The sequence below is a fragment of the Rhopilema esculentum genome, chromosome 12 (assembly GCF_057945365.1).
Source record: "Rhopilema esculentum isolate cy_ngs chromosome 12, ASM5794536v1, whole genome shotgun sequence".
Lineage (NCBI taxonomy): Eukaryota > Metazoa > Cnidaria > Scyphozoa > Rhizostomeae > Rhizostomatidae > Rhopilema > Rhopilema esculentum.
Genome location: NC_142826.1, coordinates 6,129,972 through 6,157,538, shown reverse-complemented (window position 1 = coordinate 6,157,538; position 27,567 = coordinate 6,129,972). Strand labels below are relative to the sequence as shown.

Genomic DNA, 27,567 nt, shown 5'->3' with positions numbered 1-27,567 from the left:
GTAAAAAGATTTGGACACGATGTTCAGAGCGAGAATGCACGAAGCTTGGTTTTCCGCACTGCTAGGTGAAATTTGGAAAAATTTTCGTTTCACAAAAACAACAATATGCGAGTTAATGCAACCGTTATGACATGAAGACCGTCCAAAAGTCTTGACTTATCGGAAGTGGCAAGTCTAAGTAATTTTAAAATTTGTTACGAGAAAAAACAAAAAAGCTCGCTTCTTGCTAACTTCATGGTACTTGAAATGTTACTCGTTCATATCAAACTGAAAATTGTACAGCTTTTCTAATCAATACTAAATTCACGTTTTTAAAACTGATACACCTAAATAAATAATTGAAAAAGCTTAAATTGCAATGAAAATGATGCATATGGTTCACATAGCACGATATTTCTAATAAAAAATTATAAAAATCATGTTTTATGTAAAGGTGAAAACATTGCAATATGTAGGGGAAGATTCTCTCGCTGTTGTTTATCTTTGATTCAAGTTGCTAGCTGATTTTCCAGCGATGTTGTTATCCTACGCGGCATCTAGTTTTCGCAGGCCCTGACTACATGGACCGGGGGAGCCTCCGTCAAGCGAAACAAGCAATTTTCATCCACCCCATTGTCCCTTGTACCAGAACCTAATTGGCAGAAGAGGAAAGATAGGACGGAATTTTTTTAAAAGAAAGTGTAGGGAAGAGAGGCTATAAAGCAGACCATGCAGTGCCTTTGTTCTCTTATTTCCTCTAAAAATTACTTTCCCTCCCAATTTCTGGTACCCCAGCTCCACTGATAATTTTGTGCTTCAATTTGGTGCTAGAAAGAAATATCACAATTTTTAAAATGTAAATATTTATTCTAATAACATATTTTCTCGCTTACAAAAAGCAAACCCTAATTTAGGTATCGCCGAAAACTGAGACGCCTTGCATAGATAAATTATTGAAAATTAAATTTCTGCCTCCATTAAAGGCTACGTTGATGTCTTCTTGATTTTTAAACGAAGCCTTTATTTTCTCTGAGCTGTTTTTTCGATTTTGGAAGCATTTTCAGATTTGATATTTTGGGCCTAAAAACCACTTTGAAACTGGGAGTGTAAGACTACCATTTTCAAAACTAAAGCAATCTGAACTTCATTTTGAAAGCTACATTTACAGGCATTTAATACAAAAGAATTTCTCTTCTTTAGAAGCTTAACGCTGCATTGGGGAATCGAGATTATACAATATTTAAGTACATTCAAGCTCTTTGTTATAATTTAATTTCGAAAGAATTCCCTATACTTTATCGTCCGATGAGACCGCTCCCGGATCCGGACTCAGAGGTGGGCTTTTATGTGCGAAAATATCCGATTTGACTTTAAATTTTGGGATACTGTCCGCTCTTTCACGACTGGCATCAATGTCCTCAGTCGAATGATCTACACGAGAGGCACCGTTTTCTGAACCATTTCTTGCGGCAGTCACGTCAATTGTTAACCTATCTTCCATCTGGCTGCTACTTGAATTATCTATAGGCTCCGACACCTCTAAGTTTCTATTAGCTAACAGGCTCTCTGCTTCATTACTTTCACTCGATTCTGTGTTTACTTCCTGACTTGCTTTGTCATTACTTGTTACTACTGGATCCAGAGGTAGCTCTAATAGCTGGTCGACGCGGTCCATTGGAGAACTCCCACCTTCTAGAAACGCGTAAGGCGATCCTTCATCTTCATTTAGTTTTACCTCCTCACCAGAGTTGTCACTTTTTTCCTCCTTCATTTGCTCTGTAAGAGAGACGCATAAAGCTTAAAAAGGGAAGCTTTCAGAGATTCAGTTGAATTTGGGTTAAGTTCGTACTACAAACTGTACAACTGACACGTAAAATTTGATTTCCATAAGCAGGAGCTGCGTTCATTCAGACAAACACATATAGAGTTTTGCTTGGCTAAGAGATTGAAAAACTTTCCAGCAGCTTAATTTGAGCTGCTTACATATAAACCATAAGTGTCTAGAGCTGCTGTGGTAATTGTGGTCGGAAGTTACAGGACAGATAGCATCGAAAAGGACGTAGAGCAAAAGATTATAACTCTCGAGACTAAAGGATTGAATTAAGGAACGAATAAAACGAGAAAATATGGTACCTTCAGCAAGGAACTGCTGAGCGTAACATAGTATAGCCTGGTAACAGAACACGAGTTGCTCCTGAAATAAAAAATATCTAGTAATAATAGTGACAGTGGTTGATATTTATATATTTAAATAATATTTGGGGACAACAGACATGAAAAATATCTGGTCATAGTGACCAGCATCTACAAAAACTTTGGTAAACCACTGAAAAGTTCACAATCATTCACAAGTATGGCATAAGCTAAAAATTTTCGTTCAATTAGCAATAAATAATTTGGTTGTACAAAGTTTAGAAATGGCTTTGAAAAAAGCAAACGTTTTAAGAAATACAAAAGCTTTACTATTGACAATTGTATAAAACGCCCTAATATTGATCAAAAATTCCAAACTAAGAACTATATACCCCGCTCGCCATTTACCTATTAAAAATATTACCAGTGGAGTCCAAGGGTGTAAACCAACACAATAGCAGTTTTTATCACATCTTTATGTAAACGGTCGGTCGATGATCCAATCGGGCTCTGCCAATCATCCCAAACATTGCAGTTTTTGGCACAATCTGAGTTTAATTACGAAGTCATGGCCCTAACCAGAGCCAAAGAACCATTTTGATTCCATCTAATATGGAGACTACTCTTTTTTCAAACGTGTTTTAAATCTAAGAAATTATGTTAATAAGTAGCACGAGGATTCCTTAATATTTATGCAAGTAATGACACACATAATGTATGCAGTTATCATTTATGCACTACCTTCTTCTGAACCATGTGAAATCGGCACTGGCGAAGCTTCCGAATTAGCCCAGGTATCTCAACTGCAAAAATATAATGATTCTTAAAGCTTTATCAACTGTTTATCGCCAAAATAAGACTGAAACATGAAATGGATCGGAATATGTTGGGTTATGGAAATATCGCTAAAAAACTAGTTATATCTTGGCAGGGTAAGGGTGAGCCCTAGGTCTCAACAGGTCAAAGTGTTTTCTTCATTGCTCAAACACGAGAGGCTATCTGTCTTTCACAACTGATTCTGACATTACAACTTTCAGCAACCAAAAAAATAATTCATACTCAAGCCATTTCCACCGATTATTTCCTCGATTGCAGAATAAATGCAAGCAAATGTTCCCGTGCGACCAACTCCGGCACTGAAATAAATAAGAATGAACCGGTCAGTTAAAGAACTTACACATTCTAATCGAAATAGAGGGCTACGGACAAAACAGTGCCGCACAATTCAGAGGTTTTGCAAATGGCTCTACAAAAGGCATATGTTTGAAAATCTGAACAAAGAGCCTTAAAAATTACTTTAGCTGAAAAAATGAAAAAAAACGTGACTCAGTATCAACGTGGCTTCAGAGAAGTATTGCCTCAATCATCTCATTTTGTCTAATGTTTCAGCTGCTTTGAACGTTAATGTTTTAAAAAGACTGTGGTTTCATATGACATTTGTCTACAATACCTGCAGTGTAATAGCAATGGCGTAGCTCCTGCTGGATCCGCAGAATGATGACATTTTCTAACCTCTTCATTGAAAGCTAGAAGATCGTATGGTGTATCGGGTATCCCACTAAAAGGCAAATTAAATGTCATTAGAAGGGGAGGATTGTCGTTTCTAGTCAAATAAAAAAATGCAAAAAGGCAGATTTAAGGTAACAGAAGGAATAAAAACAAAAGAAAAAAGAAAAAATTTGAATCTGATATATCTGATTCTAAAGATTTGCCTTCATGGGTTTATTGGATCAAAAGTGAGAGAAACGAGCCGTTTGAGAAGTGAACTCTTTGTAACTTTTTGCAAGGGAGTACTGTCCAGGAATTTTTAATGCTGAATTTCGGATAAATGAAAATTACACAAGTGTAAAATAACCTGTTTGGACTCTTAAAGCTCCGATTGTTAAGCTTTCTATTCATCCGAAATCAAAGAATAGAATATTTCGACGTTAGTAAAAATGAACTTACTAGTCAGGCCACGAGGTGAATTGTAATTGCTCGACCTTCCTTACTTCATTTGTCTGAGAAATAAATTTAAAAAATAAGAAACTGCAAATAATCGAAAATGTTGAAATAGGTCCAGAAAACACTTTAAATAAAATGCCATGACATTGGGTTTTAGAGCATATCCAAGACTTTGCAGAGAAGCTATGCGAGCTTATATTAAAGTTACAGTTCGCAGGATAATGAAACCAGGCGTCACGAAAAACCTTTCGCAGAATATAAAGAGAGCAAATCCTTTTAAAAGAAATAAGGAACTGAATAACCCAACAAAAGAGAGCTGCAAAGAACTAGGCCGTTTGTAAGTCCTACCTCACGATTAGAAACTATGAACGTTCTCCTTCTCCATGATGGACCAGCTTCCTGTTCACTAAGATAAATACACAACGCCCCGTATTCCGTTGTCTGCTCCAACTTTTTAGGCCAGTAGCGATGACACTTGAGCTACGAAGCAACAACAGCAACATCTAAGCCTGGCTTCTAATGTATTAATGTATAGTTCATTATAATGCATTATAATGTATTATCTTATGTATTATTGGCAAAAATAGGTATTGAAAGGCATTTCTTTTTTTAGGTATAATCAACTTTTCATTTCTGTCTGTCTTGATAATAAGTAACTATCTAATAAATGATCAACGACTCTGACACCGAAATTTTGAAGCTCTAATAAGAAACCTTTTTACATGACCTGTATTTGACGGGTAGCAGATAAATCCGTTGACTCTTAAATGGACTTACCTTTGTGCCTTCCATTTCATTAGTGAGCATGACAATCACAGGGCACCGCTGCTCCCACACCATGGTCCAAAAGTCCTCAAAACACTGGGGAATGGGTCCTTGAGAGGCAATGTATCTCGGAGAACATTGCGTAAGGTTCTACGGTAGAAGAAACTCGTGTTGATAGGAAATACGCAAAAACAAACACTTTAATCTCACCTTAGATTGCTTTGTAGCTTCATATACTTTTCAGCTTACCATGATAACTGGGTATATATTGTCATTGGTTGAATAAGATAAAAAATTCTAAAATTCTAAAAAGAGATTCTAAAAGTGGGGCAAATGTTTGGCATCTTGTTTTATAGGCATAGTAAAAGACTGAACTATCTATTGAAGTCTAAACAAAGATTGAAAAAGCAGACCCTAGAGATTTAAAAATCAGTGGCCCTCTTCTAAAAAATACTGATAAGGGTTATCTCTAAAGGAGTGCAATTACTTTCGCGTAATTGAGCGCTACTTTTAGGGAGTTCTTATTAATATAAGTACAACAGGTTTTTACAAAAAGTGAAATTAGTGAAGGGCTACATTGAGTTTTTAAAGTAGAGTTTTTGAGAGAGCTTATAAGGTTCATAAGAAGAAACCTGGCTTGAAAGCAACTATTTCTTATTGGGTATGCACTGCTGTGGTGAAGTTTACATGAAGTATTTTTAAAATGTTGTATATAACTAGCACGACCCGGAATTGGATTAGGTTTGGCAGGTCACTGAAGAAAAGCAATCTAGCGGAAAAAATGTTAGGAAAAAATTGCTTCTGAAAAATATTCTTAGCAGTATAACAGAACTTTTATTTTGACACTTTCAAATGATCCATAACGTTGCTTTTTGAGCTGCAAACGCAAAGAATAACACATTTATACTCACATCAATATGATTCGCATTGATATAATCATTTGGAAGACTTTTAAGAAGGACTCTGGTATGGTCCCCTGTAGGTATGGAAAATAACAATTCACTGTCTCAAAAATGATTGAAAGGGGAATTTACATGACTAACTATGCGATTCGTTTTTAAGAAAAAAAGCAGAAACAAGATTTTCAAAATGTTTTCCTTTCGTCTATCATTAGTAAAAACTTCAAGTCATCAACTTGAAAAAGTCGGCAAAACATTTTTCATTATGCGGTATTTAACATTTTGAAGTATGAATGCCGGAATTGCCTACACATCATTATTCTGCAATGATGGACAAAATACAAGGGCAGATTTGGATGCCAGGTCGGGGAAAGGGTTAGAAACTGAGTATTTGTTAAGAGGATATTTTCAAAGTTATAAGTCACCGTACATCTCAGACTGGAACTTCAAATCTCCATCTTCTAATCAGATGAGTTTATTATAGGCTTGAAGAAATTTCCTAACCATACCTAAAACTTTAATTTCTGTTCAGGATCTTACAAGCTTTACGTCACGGAGATGAAATACTGTTTCATTGTATCATAAAGGTTTGGTTAAAAACGAGCATCAGCGAATACTTACACGGAAGAATATCTCTGTATCGGTTTTTGTTCACGTTGCTTTTTCCCGCCTCTGCGCTGAAGCTGCAAGAATCAAGCTCCTCAACTTGTGCCAAGTCCTAAAAATCCAAAGATGAGGAATCAGAAGTCATAACAGATCGAGTTAATTGGAAATATGACAAACAGTAGAGACATCTGCTTAGATTTAAACCCAAGACAAGAAAATGACATTTCTGTTGTGCTGGGGCAAATAGCTGAAAAAGTACCAGTTGAAATACTTAAAATGGTACACAAGATAAATTTTAAGCTTATTATTAGTGTTTAATGCACCCTTTCCTCTTCCCCTTTTCTTATACAGGAATTGCGCTATAGGTATGAAAAAGAGGAAAATTTTTCAGTTCATGTATTACACAAAAGAAGTACTGTAAAGATAAGATTTCACAGTTAACCAGTTAACTTTGTTTGACAGTTAACCTGAAAATTAGCCAAGTAACATTAAGTAACTTTGAAGAATCACACATCTCTGTTTCATTACAAAGCCTCGGTAATCAGGTGAGGTGCGACAAGTTCTTTCATACAAAACCTAAGGATAACGTAACAAAAATGAGGGTCAGTTTAATATGCATTGTGATAGGAGTTTGCAAACTAACAAAATCAAAGTGAAGGCCTCCAGTCAAATGAGCCGGTCTTTGAATTTTAGAAAGGGGCATGGCTTACTCATTAGCAAAATTTTGCTTCCCCCTTTTCTAGTAACCATACTATTAACAAGCACCCGTGTTCAACAAACAATTCAAGTGTCAAATCATCCAAACGTTACTAAAACTAATACTCTACTCACATTCCACAGCTTAGTAAATCCGTCCATAGGAGTCCCTGTAATTCTTTTGCAAAGGTCCATGCACTGCTGATGCATTTGCTCCACAGCCTCATCCAAGTCCTCCAGATAGGCCCGTCGTTCCTCCGCAGTTTCAACTGCTTGATAGAAAGAGAGCCTTCCTTCCTGCCTATTAAACTGCGGTCTTGATGGTGAAGGGCTGGCAGCTTCATCAACAGTAATCTCTGTGGTTCCCATGCTGGGTATCGATATATTATTAGGAATATCATTACTTTTCTTTTTTGCATCTGAGTCTCTTGGCAGTGCATCACTTGCTTTTTCTACGGATGAATCGTTCTGCATTAAGCCTACAGATGCATCTCCATCTAATTTTAACGTCTCAGATTTCTGCTCCAACTCAGTAGCTGAAATATCATGTTCTTTTTCAGTATCTTTGCTAACACTACTTTTTCCTGACTCAGTAAAATCACTTTTAACACTACCAACTGAATTTTCTTCATTTGTTTGACTATCACCCTGGAAATCTGATGTCATTAAGGAGTCCTTTACTTCTGTGTCACTAGGAACTGCATCCGATTTACCTTTTGGCACATTTTGAGTTTCTGTTGTAGGCTTTTCAATAACTCCCATGTCTCCTGCCCTCTCTGTTACCAATTGTCCACTTACGTGTTTTAATTTCTGTTCAGCATCAAGCATCGGCTCATAAAACGGTGGACTATTTTCTGGCCTAACTGATGTGTCACTGTGCTTTTTAGCGTCATCAGATTCGATACTTTTCTCTCCACTTGGTCTAGGAGACACCGAATCTTTACGGAAATCGCTTTCTGATATGCTAAAAGAAGAAATTTCCTTTGCAAACTGCCCCATGTTGCTTTCCGTGTTTATAGTCTTACTAACTGGTGTTTTCAACGAGTTGTCTTGACTACCTGAGAGAACAGCGTGCATTTCCTCCTCGAACTGACTGATGTCAAAGTTGAGCAGTTCATTGGTACTTTGTGGTTTCTCTGCGGAAGGGCTTTTATTTTCTTCGATAAAAGCAGCTGATGTGGACATACTAATCTTGGAAGTCAGTTCCGAGGATGTTTCCGACGATAATGATACATCAAAGGCTGACAACACTGAAGACGCTAAGGACTCCATATCCGTCTTGGCAGCACCTTTGACATCGTTTGAAGCTTTTGTACTCGGTACTATTTTTGAATCTCTAACCTTTGATTCGTCAATATTACTAGGTATTTCCTGTGAAGTTTGATAATCTCTAGTGTCATGAGAAGTTGAAGGGGGACTTAGTGAATTATCTAGCTTAGAGACAGACTTAACTGGTTGTGATTTGTCACTTGAAGACAAATCAACTGCAGGACTAACAACATTTGTTTGCGATGTTGAGAGACCAAGATTTTGTTTCGATGAGTCCCTATCTTTGAAAGGGACACCCATAGGACGTGAACTCTGTAGCTGCATCAACAAGGACCTTTCCTGTAACAGCTGCTCTTGTTGTTCAAGCATCTGAAACTGCTGCTGCCTCATCTGCATCTGCATGTATTCTTGGGAGTTGTCATGTGACAAGTGAGACGAATGTTGCTGTTGATCTAGCAGTTTGTGCTGCTCGTTGGCCAACTGCTCGATAACTTTTTGCTGGTCTAGGATTTGTTGCTGCAATTTCTCTATTTGCATTGTCTCTGCTGCCTTTTGCTGGCTTTGCTGATTTTGAATCATGCTAATGAGCTGCTGCTGCTGCAGAATCATTTGCTGCATTTGGAACTGCTGAAACCCCATTTGCATAATATCCGGCTGGTTTCGATCTCCCTGCGTTTGGCTACCTAAGATTCCCGAAATAACCGAATCGGAGGTCTGTGCAGTTGCCATCACGGGCCTGTTGTTCATTGTTATTAGATCGAAAGGTCGGCTTGAAGAAAAAGGTGGCGGTGGATTATACACTCCGGTATTTTGAGAGCTGACCACCAACGGAGGAGCCGTTGGCAAAGACCTGTTCCCACCTTGAGCATTATCACTCACAATCTGGGTCACTGTAGGCCGTTGCTGAAATGTTAATGGACTTGGCTCGGATTGAAATGAACTGGGCTGAGAGCACTCAGGTGTCGGGCTGGACATGGGTCCTTGATATGCATATTGGTTTCTCAGCTGAAAATTACTTTGGCCTGTGTTATCAGATATCTGCCTCTGCACTAAGTTTCCTGGCAATTCACGACCACCAGATAACGATCTTGGCTGCTCAGTCTGATCTGCATACATATTTCTAAACACTTCTGGTTGGGCTTCAAGACTTGGTACTTCATTATAAACGGGTCTAGCCGGAGGTCGACTTTCCTTATTTTCTGGTACAGTAAACGGAGACTGAGGGTTCATTTGACCGCTACCAATTGGATTGTTTAAAGAACCAACTGACTTTGGTATTTTCATTTCAACAGTAGGATTTGGATCTAATGGGTTTGGTTGTTGGAAATTTTGCTGCAAAGAAGCTGGAGTTGGTAGTAGGTCTACTGCCTTGTTGATCTCTGTGTTATCTTCCCTGTCCATCAAATTTTGAGGAGTGACCACTTTCTCAGGCAGCAATGGCTCTGGTAGCCTCAGGTCTGTTCTTGGCTGTTGTTGTTGCTGCTGCATGGCTGGAAAACGAAACTGGTCACCAGGAGGTATCTGGCCTTGCATAAACTGTGGTACATTGCCCATCGGACCCGCAAAAGCAACCCTGTGCCCTTGAACTGTCTGGGCGTTTGAAACGAAGTTCTTGTCAGGCAGTCCTCCAAAACGAGGTCCAACAACTTGGCTGCTACCTCTTTGCGGGCCTTGCAACTGGCTCTGCATTTCAAAAGCAAACCTTGTGTCCGGCGGCACTACCTGCTGTGGGGTTTGTGGTCTGTACTGCATATTCGGGGGTTGTTGAGCCACACCTGGTAATTGCTGTCTCTGGGGTTGCTGCACATTGTATAGACCATGCGCCTGATCTAAATTTTGAATTTGCTGTGCACGTGGTCTAAACTCTTGCCTAGGCATCATCATGTTTGGATTCGGTGGACGCTGCATCGGCGGTTGGCCACCGTATGCTGGCCGTTCTAAAGGTGGAAGATTTCTTTGATCTGGAGCTGAAAACCTGGGTTGCATTACTTTGTGATCCGGGCTACGAATTCCTTGAGGCTGGAGAACTGGGCGTAGCTGCTGTCCATGTTGATCAACAGGAAACGGAGCCTGATCTGCAGAACCTCTCCTCATTTGATTCATGTGATTGGGTAAAGATTGTCTAACTTGGGAAGATGGAGGTTGCATGGGCATTTGCGGAGGCATCTGTGGCTGCAAAGGCTGGCCGGGAAGTGGAATCGTCTGGTTTTGCGGTGGTTGAACAAACTGAGGACGAGAAAAATTTGTCGAAACTTGTTGAAACTGAGGACTTTGTGGTAAATTTGGTAATGGCCCAGATGCTGAGAAACGGGGTTGATTTTGTGGTAATCGATTGTCATGTGGAAATCGCTGACGAAAATTGTCGTTCTGAGGGCCTGCAGGAAACATAGATTGGGTGGTATCCAAAGGCGCTCGAACATCAAACCTTTGTGGGATGTTTGTGCCAGAGACTGTTCCAGGAACTCGTGGGCGCATCATCATTTCTACATGAGATTGACTGACAGGCATTGGTGGAATATTACCCCCGGAATTAGGCACTGTGCTAGGAGTTACCATTCGGGGATTTTGAACAAACTGTGGTCTTGCAGCCCCTGGGGGCATGTTTTGATAAGGACCAACTGGAGGCATATTTGAACCCTGTGGTCTTTGTAAATTTGCAGGAAGCTGCGATGGTAGGAAGTTCGGTGAGATTGGAGTAAACATATTATCATGACTTAATGACGGAGCATGTTGACTGCCAGTGGGCTTGGCCGAGCGGTCAAATGTTGGCTTAGCAGCAGTCGGACGTGGAGGTGGAGCTGAAAGGAAACAACAAGTTACAAATAGTCACTTCCTGTATTCAACGAGCATTAAATAACAAAAACTAAGTTCGCAGTCTTAAAATTAATTCTCAAACTTGGTTTAACTAATCCAAACTTTTAAATTATACAGTTTGTCAGGATTGGATCTATCTTTTTTTCAAAGCCCTAAGTCATAGCTTTAATTACCAATTTCTTTTCTGGTAAGGGGGACTTATAAGTTAAAGTTGTATTCGGTCCTATCTTTAGCCTTAATTCTCTCTAAAAGTTTGAATTTCCTTCAATCGTCATCCTCATACTGTGAACTAAAAATACTATGCTTAGAAAATCGAAATATAGACGCTCTATATTTCAATGACTCAATACTTACCATCTTTCTTCTTTATCTCTTTGAACTTAACTTTATCTTTTTCTCGCTTGCGGCAAAATTCTGCTACTTTTTTCTCAAGTATCTTTAATGTTTCTTTCAGATCACGATAAAACTTCAAACCACGTCTAAAAAATATAAAATTTTTCCATTATTATTTCCATTTTCTCTACTTTTTGTCCATTAACTTAAGTGTTTCATAAAACTTTTACAAAAAAAACAAAGTATTTGATGTTGCATTCAAAGGATACGGAACAAACTCGTCGGAGCGTGATGTTTCAGATACAAATTTTAGTCTAACTTGATTGGACGCACGAGGAGCGTCAAAATCATTTAACGGTTAAACCTAGTAGGGTTGAAAGCGAATACTTCATTGTACAGAAATCATTATACAGTATTTGGATGAGTATAAACAAAGACATGACTGTCGATTGCGGACCGAATTAAAAGCATTTGACTAAAAAAATGTGGATCCTTACAGCCTAGATTGCCTTAGTGATTAGTGCATACCTAGTGCATCGCTAAATACTAGACCCCAATAATCTTAGGTTTCCGTATTCTTTTTCTTTGAATTTTCATTTCCGAAGGTCCAAGGGCCATTCAAAACTTTTTGATGGGCCGGATTGGGCCCGCCGGCCGTAGGTTTCGCCCATCCCTGGCCTAGTGCATCGCTGAATACTAGACCCCAATAATCTTAGGTTTCCGTATTCTTATTCTTTGAATTTTCATTTCCGAAGGTCCAAGGGCCATTAAAAACTTTTTGATGGGCCGGATTGGGCGCGCCGGCCGTAGGTTTTGCCCATCCCTGGCCTAGTGCATCGCTAAATACTAGACCCCAATAATCTTAGGTTTCCGTATTCTTTTTCTTTGAATTTTCATTTCCGAAGGTCCAAGGGCCATTAAAAACTTTTTGATGGGCCGGATTGGGCCCGCCGGCCGTAGGTTTCGCCCATCCCTGGCCTAGTGCATCGCTGAATACTAGACCCCAATAATCTTAGGTTTCCGTATTCTTATTCTTTGAATTTTCATTTCCGAAGGTCCAAGGGCCATTAAAAACTTTTTGATGGGCCGGATTGGGCGCGCCGGCCGTAGGTTTTGCCCATCCCTGGCCTAGTGCATCGCTAAATACGAGACCCCAATAATCTTAGGTTTCCGTATTCTTATTCTTTGAATTTTCATTTCCGAAGGTCCAAGGGCCATTAAAAACTTTTTGATGGGCCGGATTGGGCCCGTCGACCGTAGGTTTCGCCCATCCCTGGCCTAGTGCATCGCTAAATACGAGACCCCAATAATCTTAGGTTTCCGTATTCTTATTCTTTGAATTTTCATTTCCGAAGGTCCAAGGGCCATTGAAAACTTTTTAATGGGCCGGATTGGGCCCGCCAGCCGTAAGTTTCGCCCATCCCTGGCCTAGTGCATCGCTCAATACTAGATCCCAACAAATTTAGGTTACCATATAGAACTTACACCAGTCTCTCTCTAACTTCCAAGAACAGTGTCGTATGATTGATGTAACTTTGAACCTGGGCATTGCGTCTGAAAGAAAGTTTTAGCGAAAAATTATCAAAGACAACGATATTTGCAGATACACCAAAACTAACAATATATATAGAAATTACGAAAGCTTACTTTGAGAGCCATTTGTCTAGAAGCGTATTCATTGCTAGAAAACATCTAATTTCAACCTATGGTTTAATATTTTTAGAGATATTTGTGGGTAAGATGCTCTCGTAATCTGTGCTTTACATGAGCCACTTATATTGAAAACCGAAGAAGCTTCTCCTCTAGTATAGAAAAATCTTAAAGTAGATATTATTTCACAATAAATAGTACGCCATGTTTCTGCCCCCTATTACAGTAGAAACAACTACTTACCTAGCAGCGATTTCCACTGCAGCAATTCGAGTAGGAGCATATTTTGCGTTCTCTTCTGTCAGTTGCCTAAAACCGAGAAATAATTGATAGAATGGATAAGCTTTGCATTTTTTGAGAAAATCCATGTGACAAGATATTGGCTACTGGAAATCACTGAAGGATTAAGGGATATCGAAAAAGAATAGAAATTTGCATTCGCTATCATTAAGGAGACAGGAAAACATGGAAGACAGACAGCTTTACGATTATACTTGTAAACCCTGTGATTATTCGATTAGGAAATTCTTCTACACTTGCCAAACTATTTTTTTCTAAGTAATCACTTTCATGTGCTCATGGTTTCCTAGAAACATGTCAGCAAGAACAGCATTCAAATGATGAAAGAAGGTGATATAACAAATTACTTACAACAGAATATTATCTTGTGCACTTAGGTTCTGCCTGATAATAGCAACCATTTCGTCGTGTTTCTTTAGCTGATCCTTGAAAAAGTTTTCCTGGTTTCCATCCTCCTTTATAACGAGTAGGCTTGTGATGTCATCTTTATTCAGCTAAGAGAAGTGCATGAAGAGAAAAAAATACAACTTTAGCAGGAATGCTTTAGATATCTAACAACCATGAGGATGGATGAAATTCTTTACAGGTACATAAATAAGAGATAATAACCTTTCTCTATTTTTTCTTGCCACACTGATACCATTACAAGTGACTTCCAAAAGTATTTCAAAAACTTCGGCAAGTAGAAAATGTCGAATAGGCAACTGAAAAGAAGGGCTGTAGATCGCAATATTTCAATTTATCATAGCAACTGAAATTCTATACCTGATCTCGAAACTGCTTCTCGACAGTGGCCCTTTGATTCTTCATTTTTTCAACAGCACCCTTGAAAAAGGATTATGCAAAGAATAAAACTTGGCAACTCTAAATAATACTCACCTTCTCTTCCCATGCAGTGAAAATACTCGAAACATCATGCTTGTATGAATGAATTTAAAGTCTGATTGACTATTTTCGCTTCCAGCACATAATAATAATTGATATACACTATCAATTACTAACATGTTTTTGTGAGGCGTCCGTTATTGGGAATGTCCTCTCCCTTACCATAACATCTAAAGCAATGCCTCTATTAAAGAAAATAAGTCTCTAGCTTTCGGGAAGACCTTAGTTTAAAGAGATCTCTGCTAGTCCAGTAACATAATTAGAGCAATATAATTCCAAAATACGACAATACTAACGGAGAATATCAATCTCAAGAAAAGGCAAGAGGAAACTTACGAGAAGTTCTCTGATCCTCTGAACCACAGGTTCATCAATTGGGGCTAGAATTTTAGTAAAGCTAGTAAAGTATATGTCTTAAGTATTCACGTTAATAATCAATTGTTATTTGCTTTATGTAGATTATTTTGCCTTGAGTTCTTTCATTCTCCAAATAAACAAATAACTTAGACAGATAAGACAAGCGATGATTGAGGGTACCCTGTTCATGACAGCTTCACAAATGACTTGTGACATCTGACAACAGAGTTCGCCAGACATTCACCAAACGATATTATTTTGTAAACTACACACTGTAAAGCATTTAATATTCTATTTGAAATTAAATTGGTTTGCTTATTCTGATAATATTCAGCCTAAGTGCTTTAAATACAATTTATTGATTTTCCAGCAAAATGTATCTTTAAGCTTACTTATCAATATTCAATCAAGGATTTAAATATCAGTACCGTCAATGAAGTTTTGTGATGGCAGTGATGCAAGAATTCTGTCATCTGGGCCACAGAGAAGTTCAATGATCTCTTTGCTTTCTTCAAAATGATTGCATAAGGTCATATTGGTGTTTCTCTACGAAAAAAGTGAGATACTAGGATAACAGATACATTACAATGGACAACAAAGTAGCAGGCAAAATTTTTTACACGTTTCAGAGTATGGAAAAACGAGCCATCAGCGATGTTTTCTTGCTTCAAAATGCGCCATAGCGCCATAGTTGTTAATCATTATAGAGGTTGGCAAATGACAAATAAACCTTATCAGATGCATGTAAAGCTATTGCCAGGCCGCAAGCCATTTTGAATATCAATCTATCACCGTACTTACGGCTTGCTCGTTCACTTCAATGCACTGAGTGAATTCCTTTTTCAAGTCCTCTAGTTCTTTTGATGTTCCTCGATCACTGTCTCCTAACTTGAATCAAAATGCAAAAAAGCTTTACATTTAGATGACGAACAAATAAAAAGAGTATCTAATAGCACGTTTTTTGGTTAGACTTGTAGATCAATGGCAAAGGAAAAGATTTGTGAAACCTTTCCGATGACTAAATTTCTAAGAACTTGGGCTTCATATGTTGTACTCAATACTATTCTGGCGAGGCGAAAAGTCAAAGAAAATGCGTTATCGATTAAAGAACTTAGAACTTTCCTGTGTTTGTTCATATAAAGCTCGAACATATTGTAATTCTAATGAATTACACAAGGTTCCTTTACACATGCTTGTATACAAAACAAATGAATTTATCTAATTGTAAGAAATGGTACATAGTCACAAGCAAAGATCTTAAATTACCCACCTTCGCTTCCCTTTCGAACTCTTCTTCATTTTTCAAAACAGAAGCAATCTCATTGAAAATCACCTCAAATTCTTCTGACAGCATTGCTAGTTCTACAAAAAGGACATTACCTAATATTTGAGCATGATCAAAAGCATACCAGTTGCGAATAATAAAATACGTTTTTCTACTCAATATACTTCACTAAGCAATGAAGATTTCTGTTCAGGTCTGTTTTAAGTCCTCAATGCTGTAAAAACAAGGATTTACGCCTTGCGGTATGTAAGGCAAGGCAGTCTTAAGTTGCAACTCACAGCTTGCAAAGTTTTACGCAACTTACAGCTTGCAAGTTGATCATCATGCAACTAGTAAATTACATTTCCAAGCATACATATGTTACGGAAGCCCAAAAGGTCGAAGAATCTGTTACGAAGCTTAGGTTCTATTTCACAGTGAATACCTCGAATAACAATTGGTTTTTAACATGATAATGAAGAGATAGAAATCTAGAGCTTATAAGACTTGCTGTAATTACCTATGCATTTCTATGAGAATGAAAAAAGTATTATCTCATACCTTTGATTTGATCTTCCGTTGTAGAAACAATATCACTAACATTTCGAAGTTCCTTGCATTTCTGGCTCAAATTTTCTGCAGAGATAATGATTGTTCAAACTATTGTTTCCTATAATGAGCTTTCATTTAACATACTAACATGTTCTAATGTTTCAATTCACATTATTGATGGAAGAGATTGACGAGTTTATCAAAATTAATCATCACTTGTATAAAGTTTTATTTTCATGTGAAGTTGCTTGAAGAAAAAGATAGACGATGTTTCTACATAGGCGTGTTGCTCCATATCAGATGGGTATTATATTGAGATATTTTCACTGCGGTTCTTGCTTATGATTTCCCATTCAATTTTTGCTGATACGCTTCCTGGTTCGAGTACCATCCACAGAAAATTCACACCCGGATGTAAAGCCACTTTTTTAAAATTAAAATGCAAATTATCTCAGTTTATTGACAAAATGTTTATTTGAAGCTAGCTTTTTAGAAAGCTAGAAAAATCACACAAAGAAACAAAGACAAATCAGGCCGAGTGCTCTCGTTTTAACCAAGGTTAAAAAATGTTAGCAAATACATACCAGGGATAACTTCTTCAACTGGATTCATCAGATCATCGATATGCATTGATGATAACGATTCACTACAAGATTCAAAGGGTTTCCATGTTCAAATGTCGAATAAAGAGAATATATACTATGTTAAATCTTAAAGAAACATAGCGAACAACAATCAACAACGAACAATTAAAAATACTTTAATGTGAGCCATACTTTAATGTGGTAATATACTTCAATGTGAGCCAAAATAAAGTGAATTAATTCCTTCTAAATACAGCTGCAGATATTAATTCTTTTAACACTATCAGCATTTGATCTACAACCATCAAACTTACGTGAATATTACAAAAACAAAACTATTAAAGCATGGTAAAGTACCTCAAATAAAGATTTTTCTCTTCAATTTCAGATGTTATCTTTCTCAAAAGGCCTGCTTTTTCTTCACTGAAAGAATAATTACAAAATTCAAAACAAGTTCTAAAAGAAAACAGCATTCACATTAAAGAAAAATTGAGCAAAAAGTACGACTGGTTGGTGAGAGGTAAATACGTTTATGCATATATCAAAATATCATATAGTTGTATAAACATATTATAAAGTTGCATTCCTTGTTTAGACTGCAAACAACAACAATGCAATACCAAAGCGAATATAGATAGAACAACAAGTTAAAAATATTCTAATCACATCGTCCAAAGGACAAGTCTGAGAAGATGATATTTAGGGACAGGGGCCAAGTGACATTCAGAAGATTCGATCTACCTGAGTCAGTTTACAGTTTAAGAGAAAAATGTAGGTGTTTGACCAAAAAATAATGCCCCGGGTCGTAGTAGGCTGAAGGAATTTCCAAAGTTTTGAGCACATAGCTATGAAACATACACGGAAATAGTTATGAAACATACACGGAAATAGTTATGAAACATACAGGGAAAGATACGTTGACACGAATAGACACGGTTGCACGAATGAGGCTGCTAGTTAGCTATGAATATAGTAAGACTCGCGAGGACGATTCTTAGAAAAAGGTTAAAAAAGAAGACGGTAGCTTCTTACCTATAAAGCGAAGAAGATTCATGAGCCTTCATTGGAATTAGCTTTTGAAATATGTCAGGCCCGGAAATGCTTGGGTCGTTGTACTGAAACGGCATTGCTTTCACCAGCGACACTCCTGAAATAACAAAAAAAATGAAACAAAAAACCAAACTCTAACAGGAACTTGTTAAAAGGAAATGAAGTTATTTTAGAAAAGATTGCAATGAAGTTATATACATAGATAATAATGCGAGGCTGCGATTAGCTTCACTGCCATTGTGAGAAAGCACGCTTGTCAAATCAAGCCTTTCATCCGAAGCTTGTTAATCGTGGCACGAAAAAATCATATAATGCAACAGAAGAATACCTTTGATCTCTGGAAGTTTGTCCATATCTGGCACCAAGGCATGGTAAACGAAATCGTTTTCCTTGACGGCCGCATCAAGCCTGCATCAAAGAGAGAAACCAATTTTATAATTGAACCTAATAAGGACCATGAATTCACTATTCAAAATAATAATGATGCATCCTGGTAAACAAGTAGAGAACAAGCATTTTTTTAAATTAAAATACAGAACTCAACTTCGAATCCTGTTAAGTCGGACCTTCAAGTTATGTTCGGAGGTGGTCTGACTTGGCGAATGTCCGACTTATCCGGCTGCGACTTTTGACTTGCATAAGGTAGGAAATTCCATTGGAAATTGAAAATCGGTCCGACTTACTGAAATTCTGAGTTATCCAGGGTGCGACTTAAAGAGATTTGATTGTAATTTTTGCATTAATAGATTGCACTAAAACACTGCAAGCACAAATTTCTCAATATTCTTTATTTCAAGCTTTGGTTACATGCATTATGAATAAAACAAAAGATTAATATCAATAACTTACTTATTTCCAACGACATCTTGTAAAAACCTGAGAGTTTCCATGACCTGATCTGGTTGATTCTGGGGAGAATAAAAAGATTAAACTCAACCAAAACAAGAGAAATTATTTAAAACAGTGAACATGGGTGTCATCGAGCTTTAGCTTGAGAATCACAGCCATGTGATTAGAGCACAGTAAAGCAAGCGTAGAATGGGTGTAAACAAAGGTCCAATAGTGGTCTTGTACAACATCTCTAAACAAATATTTCTGACCAACATTATAGAGGTTTCGACCAATTAGAAATAAATTACAAACCTTTGTCGTTTTTACTGCTTCGTTGATCTTTTCTGAAGCAGCTTTTAAGTAGGCCACCTGAAAAATCAATAAATGTTGAATTTTTCTGATTGATGGTGATTTAGAGCATAAACGGATGTAAGACTTTTGGTTTGCTATTTTATTGCTTCAATCGTAGTGTAGATATGTACGCTGATTAGAGTGATGCTGTCAGTGAACTGAAAAACATCTTACTACATACCTTCTCACCAAATTTCTTGCCTTCATCAGCCTCGTTTGACATGTATATCTACGCCAAAAGACAAAAGAACGTGTCGTCAAAATTTTCAAGCGACAATTCATTTCAAAATACACAAACTGAACTATATCTACAATCCCGGACAAAAACGGTTGTAATTTTCGAGAGAAAAATTACGTTATTTTAAACAAGGAACAAAATACCCCCAGCCACCCTTTTTCAATGTCGAAGGCTTTTTTGTTGCTCTAAAACGCTGTGGCTACATCTCCAACATTTATTTAGGGGTGGGGTATTACGGCTATTTCTATTACAATCACCTTCTTGGATGAATTCTCAAAAATTCAAGTTTATCTCTACAATTTTTTCAAAGATCGTAGCTATGCGGTGCTATGCTTTCCCGGGTTTAATTTCCCTTCTAACACTCAGATTAAAAGGAATTCCTCAACAAATATATTGTAATTTTTATTTCACAAAAACATAGAAGACATCGTACAATTTCAAATTCATCTCATTTGGGACATAACATAACAATAAATACATAACATCATACATTATACGAATATACAAATACATTATATATATAAAAGATGAATTTGCCTCTATATCCATACATATCATATTGTATATTTATAAATATATTTACATCGAACGACTTACGTATGCAATAGCTGTATACATGTTTATCTTCATTTGCAAATGTTTCGTCCAAGACTAAAAGAAACATAGATTTATTTAATGATTTTAGAGCTTAGACTGATTATAAACATCTGAAGGGGCAAACAGAATGTTAGCTTAGGAAAGTAGAACATATGACAGGAGCATATAGCAGAAGTCAAGGAACCCCTGTCACCTTCCCGGCGTCACCCTTCAGAACTCTAACATCTCTTAAAATGTCTCGAATTTGTAAAGAGAACAATAAAATACTGAGGTCTTATTGCTCAATACAGTCGCTCAATTATATACTTTTCTGATTTGAAAAATATCCTCAATCAATGGAACACTTTAACAGAACCTTTTCGAAGTTAAAAAGCAAAAAAACATATTGATCAACCTCTCCAGATATATATATATACTTAAAAACAGCCTATACAGATACAGACACAAAAATTGGCTAGGTGTGTTAAAGAAGGTGGGGAAGAGGTTACCTTTCGCAGTTGGGATCCCATTTCAGAGGTTCCATTTCCTTCAAGTAGCTTAACTGCATCTTGGTAATAATCTTTTATCTGCATGCAGAACAAAACAGAATAAAATCATCGAAAATATCTGAATGAGAAACTTTGTACTGGTAAGAAGATCTTTTATATTTCACAGAATGAAATCCAATGTTGTAACTATTATAGATTTAGGTCTATTAAAAGCCAAATTTCGCTACTAACGATTCCTACTACATAATTCTAAATATTTTAGACATCTCTGTCAGTTTTATTCATAAAGCTCTATTTGCTTAATTTTAAATATTCCGTAAATATCTGGTGGTATCAGCAAAATGAAGCTAGAGGCAATCCCAAACTCGTTGTGTGGGTATTTGTGTATGCAATAAAAAGTACAGGGAAAAGTGTACTTAAAAGGTCTTGCGCAACCGGCATGCTTAGCGGCAGTTGTCTTGATAAATTGACCGTGTTTTGTGTTTTCATGAAGTACGAAATTAGGCCGGTCTTTTGAAATGTGATTGCAAAGCGTGGCGGTTGCGCAAGAGCCTTTAAAAAAAAGGTGAATGATTGTCTGAATGAATGCCTTAATGTGCTACAAGAAGTGAGCAGTTTAAGCTATGCAAATTAAGAGATACAAACGTCAAAATTCAGAGAACAAAGTGACGTGAAATAACTTACTTGAATACTGATTCTAGCTATCAAAGTGCATTTTCGATTGTCTCTTATTGACTTTTCCAGCAAACATTCCTGAGCCTGACACTACAATAAATTGGGATAATCTGTTATCTTTGGCTTATCAAAAAGTGCAGGGTGAAGTCTGTTTGTATGGGTCATTCAGTTTAATGGTTATACAAAATAAAGATAATGTTAAATTGATGAGTAAATAATACTGAAATCTCTTAAAAATGTTTTCAAAAAAAAATGCAGATAAACATATTTGGACAGGGAGCTGCTATTGATGAAGGAAGGTTTCATCTAGAATTAAGCCAACTGAAGTATTGTCTGTACTAGACATAAACACGTTTCTGTTTGGGTTTTCTTGTAGGGTGCTGGGTATAAAACTGGTCGAAAATTCCTAATGCAAACACAAGATCTTCACATCATCTTTCTGGCTGTCATAAGGGTATTGTTGAGTTGTTTCAACACACAGGTTATACGCACACAGAGATCTAGAACTATGTTATTATCACATAAATTTGATGGAACTGAATATTATTGAGTAATAAAATAAACCTACTTACCAGCATTATGGTTGATTTCAATGTTGGTACATCGCCTGCCATGTCTGGAAATGACTCAAGCGAAAAATTTTCCTAAAAATCGTGAAAAAAATAAAATACCTGACATTTAGAAAAAAAGTTACAAAAAGACTTTCTATCCATTTTATGAAGACATTACTGGTTTCATAATGGAATAAAAACAGCAGTAAATTCAATACAAATTTCATGTTCTCAGATTTCAAATCATATGAATGCTATGAACTATATTGTTGAATTTTATGCTCCATAACTGATGATGCTTAATTCAAGTCTATCATTTAGAAATTCAGGTTAACAACTGACAGGAAGAGCAGAGAAGATCCCTTGTTTCGATTGTGTTTATCCTTACTGACTACCTGTTAAGATCTCTTCTTCTGATAACTCTTGATAAATCTATTCTAAGGATAACTAGGAAATGAAACAAGAGGGCTGATCAATCAAAATGATACAGTCAAGGATATTCCTGAATTCCTAACACATACCTTAAGATACTGAAATGCACCCGCGGCACACTGAAAGTATGTGCAAGCAACTTTCATACTCTGAAAGTAAAACAAAAGCATTTATAAACCTGATTGCCCTTTGAGATAATAGGTGACAGGGAATAAGAAAAGGTCTTTTGGTCACTTAATCATTTCACACAAACAAAAAGGTAGCAGATCTGATTTTCCAAAGCAGTACAAGATACCAAGAGTTAGAAATGAATGCATTGCAGTGAGAGCAATGCAAATGGTCTTGAATGTAAATATAGTGCCTCTTACCTCATCAGATGTTCTACTCTCGTTTGCTCCAAGCTGTGAATATAGCCCACCTAAAAGGACATATAAAAGCACATTTATAAAAAAAGAAACTTGTAGGCAAATTTCAAGTTACGTGTCTTAATTAGATATATTTATAATAACTTAAATTAAAAGAGGCCAATAAATTGGAGGCTTCAAATTATTTTGTGTGTAAGAAGGGGCAACGATGCAAAGAGGCCAGATTGTTCAAAAGCAACCAAAACTTGGGATAAACTACTGAAACTGACATTTGATAAAAATAATTCAGGCCTCTATGTTGCATCTTCAAATAAAATGTCCTTGAGAGCATCCTTTGAGAGCTGTGGAAGCAATGCGATAATTTGAGCGGAAATGTGATTGTTGATTTGCACAGGTGATTTTAAGTTATTAAGAAAAAACATAAAGTAATACTTCAACTTTTGCTTGAGAATTTAATAAATCTGCCAAAGAATATGCTTGATGGCCTGTGTCCTGTCCTTGGTGGTTATTAGAGGGTTGTTAGATTCAAAATGGTATCGACCTTGCCCAACGTTGAATTTGCTGAATTTTTTCTCAAGAGGTAATCTTACGCAAATCAATATATTGCAGTCTGTTGGGAAGATTGTTTACGCATAATCATGTTTATTCAACAAATGTCAAAAATTCATTTGCTCCGTGGTAATATTTTCTTTACGTTTTGAGGGGCTCTATAAATTGCTCTCCAAGACCTTTTTTGGGTGCCCTCTAGGCGCTGGCACTTGATCGAGTGCCTTTCTGGGCAAGGTCTGAAACTTGTGCAAATTGTTGTTCGGTACTGCTTACAGTAAAAGTAATATTTAGGAAAGTATACACAATGTGAAGGGCTTTAGAAACTGTTTTAATTACATAATGAGAAAGCAATTAACCAGCTTGTGGTTAGCATTTATCCTACATTAACTTTTTCCATTATAAGTTCCTTGGAGTCTGAAAGGCACTGACCAGTACAAGTACAAGGAGAAGTCTGCCCTTTTCCAAAACTTTAAAACCACAAGTAAAATTTCAACATTGATTCACGCATCATTAATAAGATATATATTTCCAAAACAGAGTAAGCTTGATCTGGTTTGTGGAAACAGGTCAAAAACGTAAATATGCAGCATTAGTGGCAAGCATGATTAAATATTCATGAAATATTAAAAATCAACAAATGCTGGCTCACCAAGATTAAATAAAACACAAGCTTGCTCAAATCTTATGTCTTTCTGCGTCACAGGATCCCCAGTGTAAACATCATACCTGCAAAATATAGCACAAGAGTTTTTCTTAGTTTTGTCAGATTTGTACAAGATTTGCAAATGATAAAAATTGATTAAAACAGGAATTGATCTAATGCAAAAATCAATCTATTGATGAGTAGATTAGGAAATAAAGCATCAAATTTTTCAACTTTTGACTAATGTTTGTGATATTATTATGGCAGTATAATCATTCTCCTTGATCATGTCAATGTGTTTTCCATTTGAGGCTCTTGTGCAACTGGCATGCTTAACGGCAGTTGTCTTGAGAAATAGACTGTGTTTAGCATTTCCATGCAATAGGATATTAGGCAGGTATTTTGAATTTTGATCGCAAAGCAATCCAGTTGTGCAAGAGCCTTTAAATGCATGAATAAGCAACAAAACCTTTTACAAACTCATTTTGAGCGCAGTACAAGCTGGGCTGTAACCACACTGGTCTTATCAAGGTTACTTTACTACAAAAATCACTCACCATACAAGGGGAAGAGAAGCTGCTCCACCTGATCCCATAGGGAACCTTGATTGCAAAAACTGAAGTTGTGCATAGTATTTTCTATATGCACTGCAGCCTTGATTATCCCTTGTCACATTTGATATATTCTGTAAAACAAAATAATTGCAGTCTGTCAGAGAGACAACAAGTACTTCTGACATCATCAACTGTCCTAGATCCAAAATCTAGAGGTGAAACTAACAACTCATTTGATTACTCTGTTTTGGAATTAACAAATGCAAACAATCTTTTGTGGTACAAAGTTTAAAAATGGATTAGAAAGAAGAAAAATTTTGAGTATACTAAAGCTTTTCGTCTGACACTCTTCAAGATCAGCACTGCTCACAATAAGCACTATCAAGAAGTAGTTGCCAGGAACAATGCGAAATTATGGCGTAACTTTATGCAGTGTATTGATTTTTAAAAGTGAATGTGAATAAAACTCTTTTATGAAGTTTAGTTAGTTAGTAGGTAAGTTTTAGGAAGTTGCTATACACGATGTTAACTATCTCATGAAAACTGGAGGCAATTCAAATTCAACTGTTACATCTAAAAATACAACTATTAATATAATCAAATATAAAATCAAGTTTGCCTGAAATTTGAAAAAAACCAGGCGTTTATATTCTGAGAAGTTTCAAATTCACATTGAGGCTAATGTACACATTGAGAATTGAAGAAGACCAGAATGAAGAGCAATTGCTTTGACCATAAATCATCAAAAATATCAAGTGCCTAAATCTAAGGAAGTTAAATAACAAGAACAAGCTAATGATTCTTAAGAAGTCAAGACAATCTCCTCATTACTTGTTAATTATTCATATTTAATCTTAAATAAACTTGCATAAAATTAAAAAGTTAAAACTTCTATTAATTTAGTCAGCTGTAGGAGTCAGTTCAAATGAGATCCCATTCTAAAGGTAAGAACTAGGGTTATTTTTCATCCTAGTAAAGTTTGCGTGGCAGACTGTTTGACTAACCTCTGATAACATCAAATAAAACTGACAGGAGGAATGTTTGATTAGCCTCTGATGACATCAAATAAAACTGACAGGAGGAATGTTTGACTAGCCTCTGATGACATCAAATAAAACTGACAGGAGGAATGTTTGACTAGCCTCTGATGACATCAAATAAAACTGACATGAAATAAGATGACCAACATCTACAGATAATATTTTCAAAATAACTTATTTGATAAATATCTTATAAAATACTTGGCCCCATGAAATGGACTATTGTTATCGTTTGGATCTTTACTGTGATATAATTTGAAACCTTGCTACACAACAACCTCAAACGAAAATTTTACTATTCTAACAGATTGTTATTGGTCCTTGTTTCTATAACCTCAAAAAAGACTTTAAATACTGATTCTGTACCATAAACTCAACAAGATTGTCTTGATTAATGAAAAATGAATAAATTTACCTTTTTGAGTTGGTTGATTTGCTGTATTTCGTTTTTGTATGAATCAGGATTTTCATGATAGAAATCCTGAATATACTGAAATGGAGAAAATTAATCTTTAGATATTTAAAAGCAAAATGTAAAAAACAAAGAAAAAAGTATACTACCCCCCTACAAAATGGCTGCACTGTCATAAACTTTTTATAGCAAATCGAAATTCAAATAGCTAAAGCAAGTTGAATTAACGTTTTAAAATGACCTTTAGGGTGGGGAATAATGGGAAATTTATCAAGGTACTGCAAAAGGCCTAATTTCGGATACCATGTTCCAACAGAATACCTACATCAATAAAACATGTCAGTAGCCTTTAACTCCATCTCTTCCAGCCAATTGCAATGTTGTTTAGGGAACAAACATTACAGCAATATGTTCAAAACAGCATTTCATCTCCTCTTTGAATGAAAATACCAAATTTTCTGCGATAAACAGTCATAAACAGTGACTCGACAGTGTCTAAAAAACCCTCATTAGAAAACGGCTGTAAAAGTGTCACTTTTTGCTAAATTCAAGGCCAACAATGATCTTCTGGGACCACAAACATCTAAATGTAATCTTGCCAAAGTTTATTCAAATCTATCATGTGGCATTCAAAAGTAACCTGCTGCAAAAGTTTTTAATTGAATTTAACAAGTTTTACAAGGGTTTCAAAGCTTCGAGACTGTCCAATCAAAAGTTTACTTTTTTGATATTTTAAAAAGCTATTTTGCTCAAAATTAAAATAGAAAGTGTTGCCAATGGTTTTTAAGTTTTGTTTGATTGAGTTTTAATCATGGAATAGCGCTTAATGGCTTCATAAAATTAGTTTGAGTTTTGAATGGCATGTTGTTCTCAACGCTGATGCCATTATTAATTCATCGAAGTGATGTAATACTTTTGCTCACCTAGTGTAGACACAACCAAAAATATAGACTAAATTTACAAAAAATCTCTTGAGCTATTCTAAAGCTCTCTTTCTCACACGTATTTCTCCCTCCATATCTCACAGGCCTTTATCTATCTTCAAAAGTTTATTTTATAACTAATGAAGTGTCCTGAATACTACACTATCATCTATATAAATTGTGCCATGTGAATTTCTCAGTCATAATTATCAGAAATACTGTTCTGGATTTTATAGCTATATATTTCATTTCATTAACAGGTATCTAAATGTCTTTTTTTTAGGTATGAGATCTATAACTTTGGAATCTTTCTGTTTTATTATAGCAAACAAATGGCGTGAACCTTGACAAATTTGCAAGCCTGTGTCGTGTCACAGCAATGGCATTCGTGACCCAACTCTGATCACCAGTTTCCTTGTTTGACTTCAGGTAGAACTGTGCCTATTTTATATCATGACTTATTGCATATTTAGAAAACTTCTATGCAGCAAGCATTTTGTTTAGCATATATCACGAACAATCTAACATTCATAATACGTTCATCTCACTTAATTACTCATACACTTTCAGTTGTCAAAGCTATTTTCACAATAATGGGCCTAAATGATTTTATCAATACTTACGCTGGTAATTGGAGCAGTGAAATCTGCTGCAGCCGGCTCTTTTGTGTCAAAGCTTATCATCAGCACCTTTGGGCAACCTTCCATGACTTGATATTAGAAGCAAGTCTCGGTTAATATAGCCTACACGATACAAACCTTACTTCGTCAACATATTAATGCGTAACAGAGGGAAGCTCTTACTTTGAAACATTTGGTCAGCGGAGTACAGACAGATT

At 36.4% G+C, this 27,567-nt stretch overlaps 1 protein-coding gene across 1 annotated transcript; it reads right to left on the bottom strand.

Moving 5' to 3' along the window:
* Positions 1 to 220: 220 nt before the first annotated feature.
* Positions 221 to 27,559, bottom strand: LOC135681111 (uncharacterized). The gene is made up of 38 exons (XM_065195407.2): positions 27,353 to 27,559; positions 25,810 to 25,884; positions 24,358 to 24,485; positions 23,807 to 23,883; positions 22,612 to 22,661; positions 22,333 to 22,392; positions 21,833 to 21,904; positions 21,270 to 21,350; positions 20,586 to 20,663; positions 20,098 to 20,151; positions 19,444 to 19,491; positions 19,224 to 19,280; positions 18,930 to 18,988; positions 18,409 to 18,488; positions 18,063 to 18,177; positions 17,388 to 17,453; positions 17,031 to 17,092; positions 16,456 to 16,530; positions 15,901 to 15,992; positions 15,432 to 15,518; positions 15,059 to 15,176; positions 14,610 to 14,653; positions 14,154 to 14,213; positions 13,740 to 13,882; positions 13,332 to 13,397; positions 12,924 to 12,992; positions 11,460 to 11,584; positions 7,158 to 11,089; positions 6,342 to 6,438; positions 5,733 to 5,797; positions 4,834 to 4,971; positions 4,405 to 4,536; positions 4,060 to 4,112; positions 3,563 to 3,670; positions 3,172 to 3,248; positions 2,854 to 2,915; positions 2,113 to 2,173; positions 221 to 1,755 (listed from the first exon to the last, which is right to left on the bottom strand). The coding sequence occupies exons 1-38, from the start codon at positions 27,434 to 27,436 to the stop codon at positions 1,268 to 1,270; spliced, it is 7,338 nt and encodes a 2,445-aa protein (XP_065051479.2). The 5' UTR covers positions 27,437 to 27,559; the 3' UTR covers positions 221 to 1,267.
* Between the last annotated feature and the right edge of the window lie 8 nt (positions 27,560 to 27,567).

Coding starts and splice junctions, on each gene's coding strand:
- LOC135681111 (XM_065195407.2), bottom strand. CDS start 27,436: ATGGAAGGTTGCCCAAAGGTGCTGATGATAAGCTTTGACACAAAAGAG. Junction 21,351..21,832: donor TGAAATCAACCATAATGCTG/GTAAGTAGGTTT, acceptor AATTTATTGTAG/TGTCAGGCTCAGGAATGTTT. Junction 15,177..15,431: donor TTGAAGTGAACGAGCAAGCC/GTAAGTACGGTG, acceptor CTTTTTTCGTAG/AGAAACACCAATATGACCTT.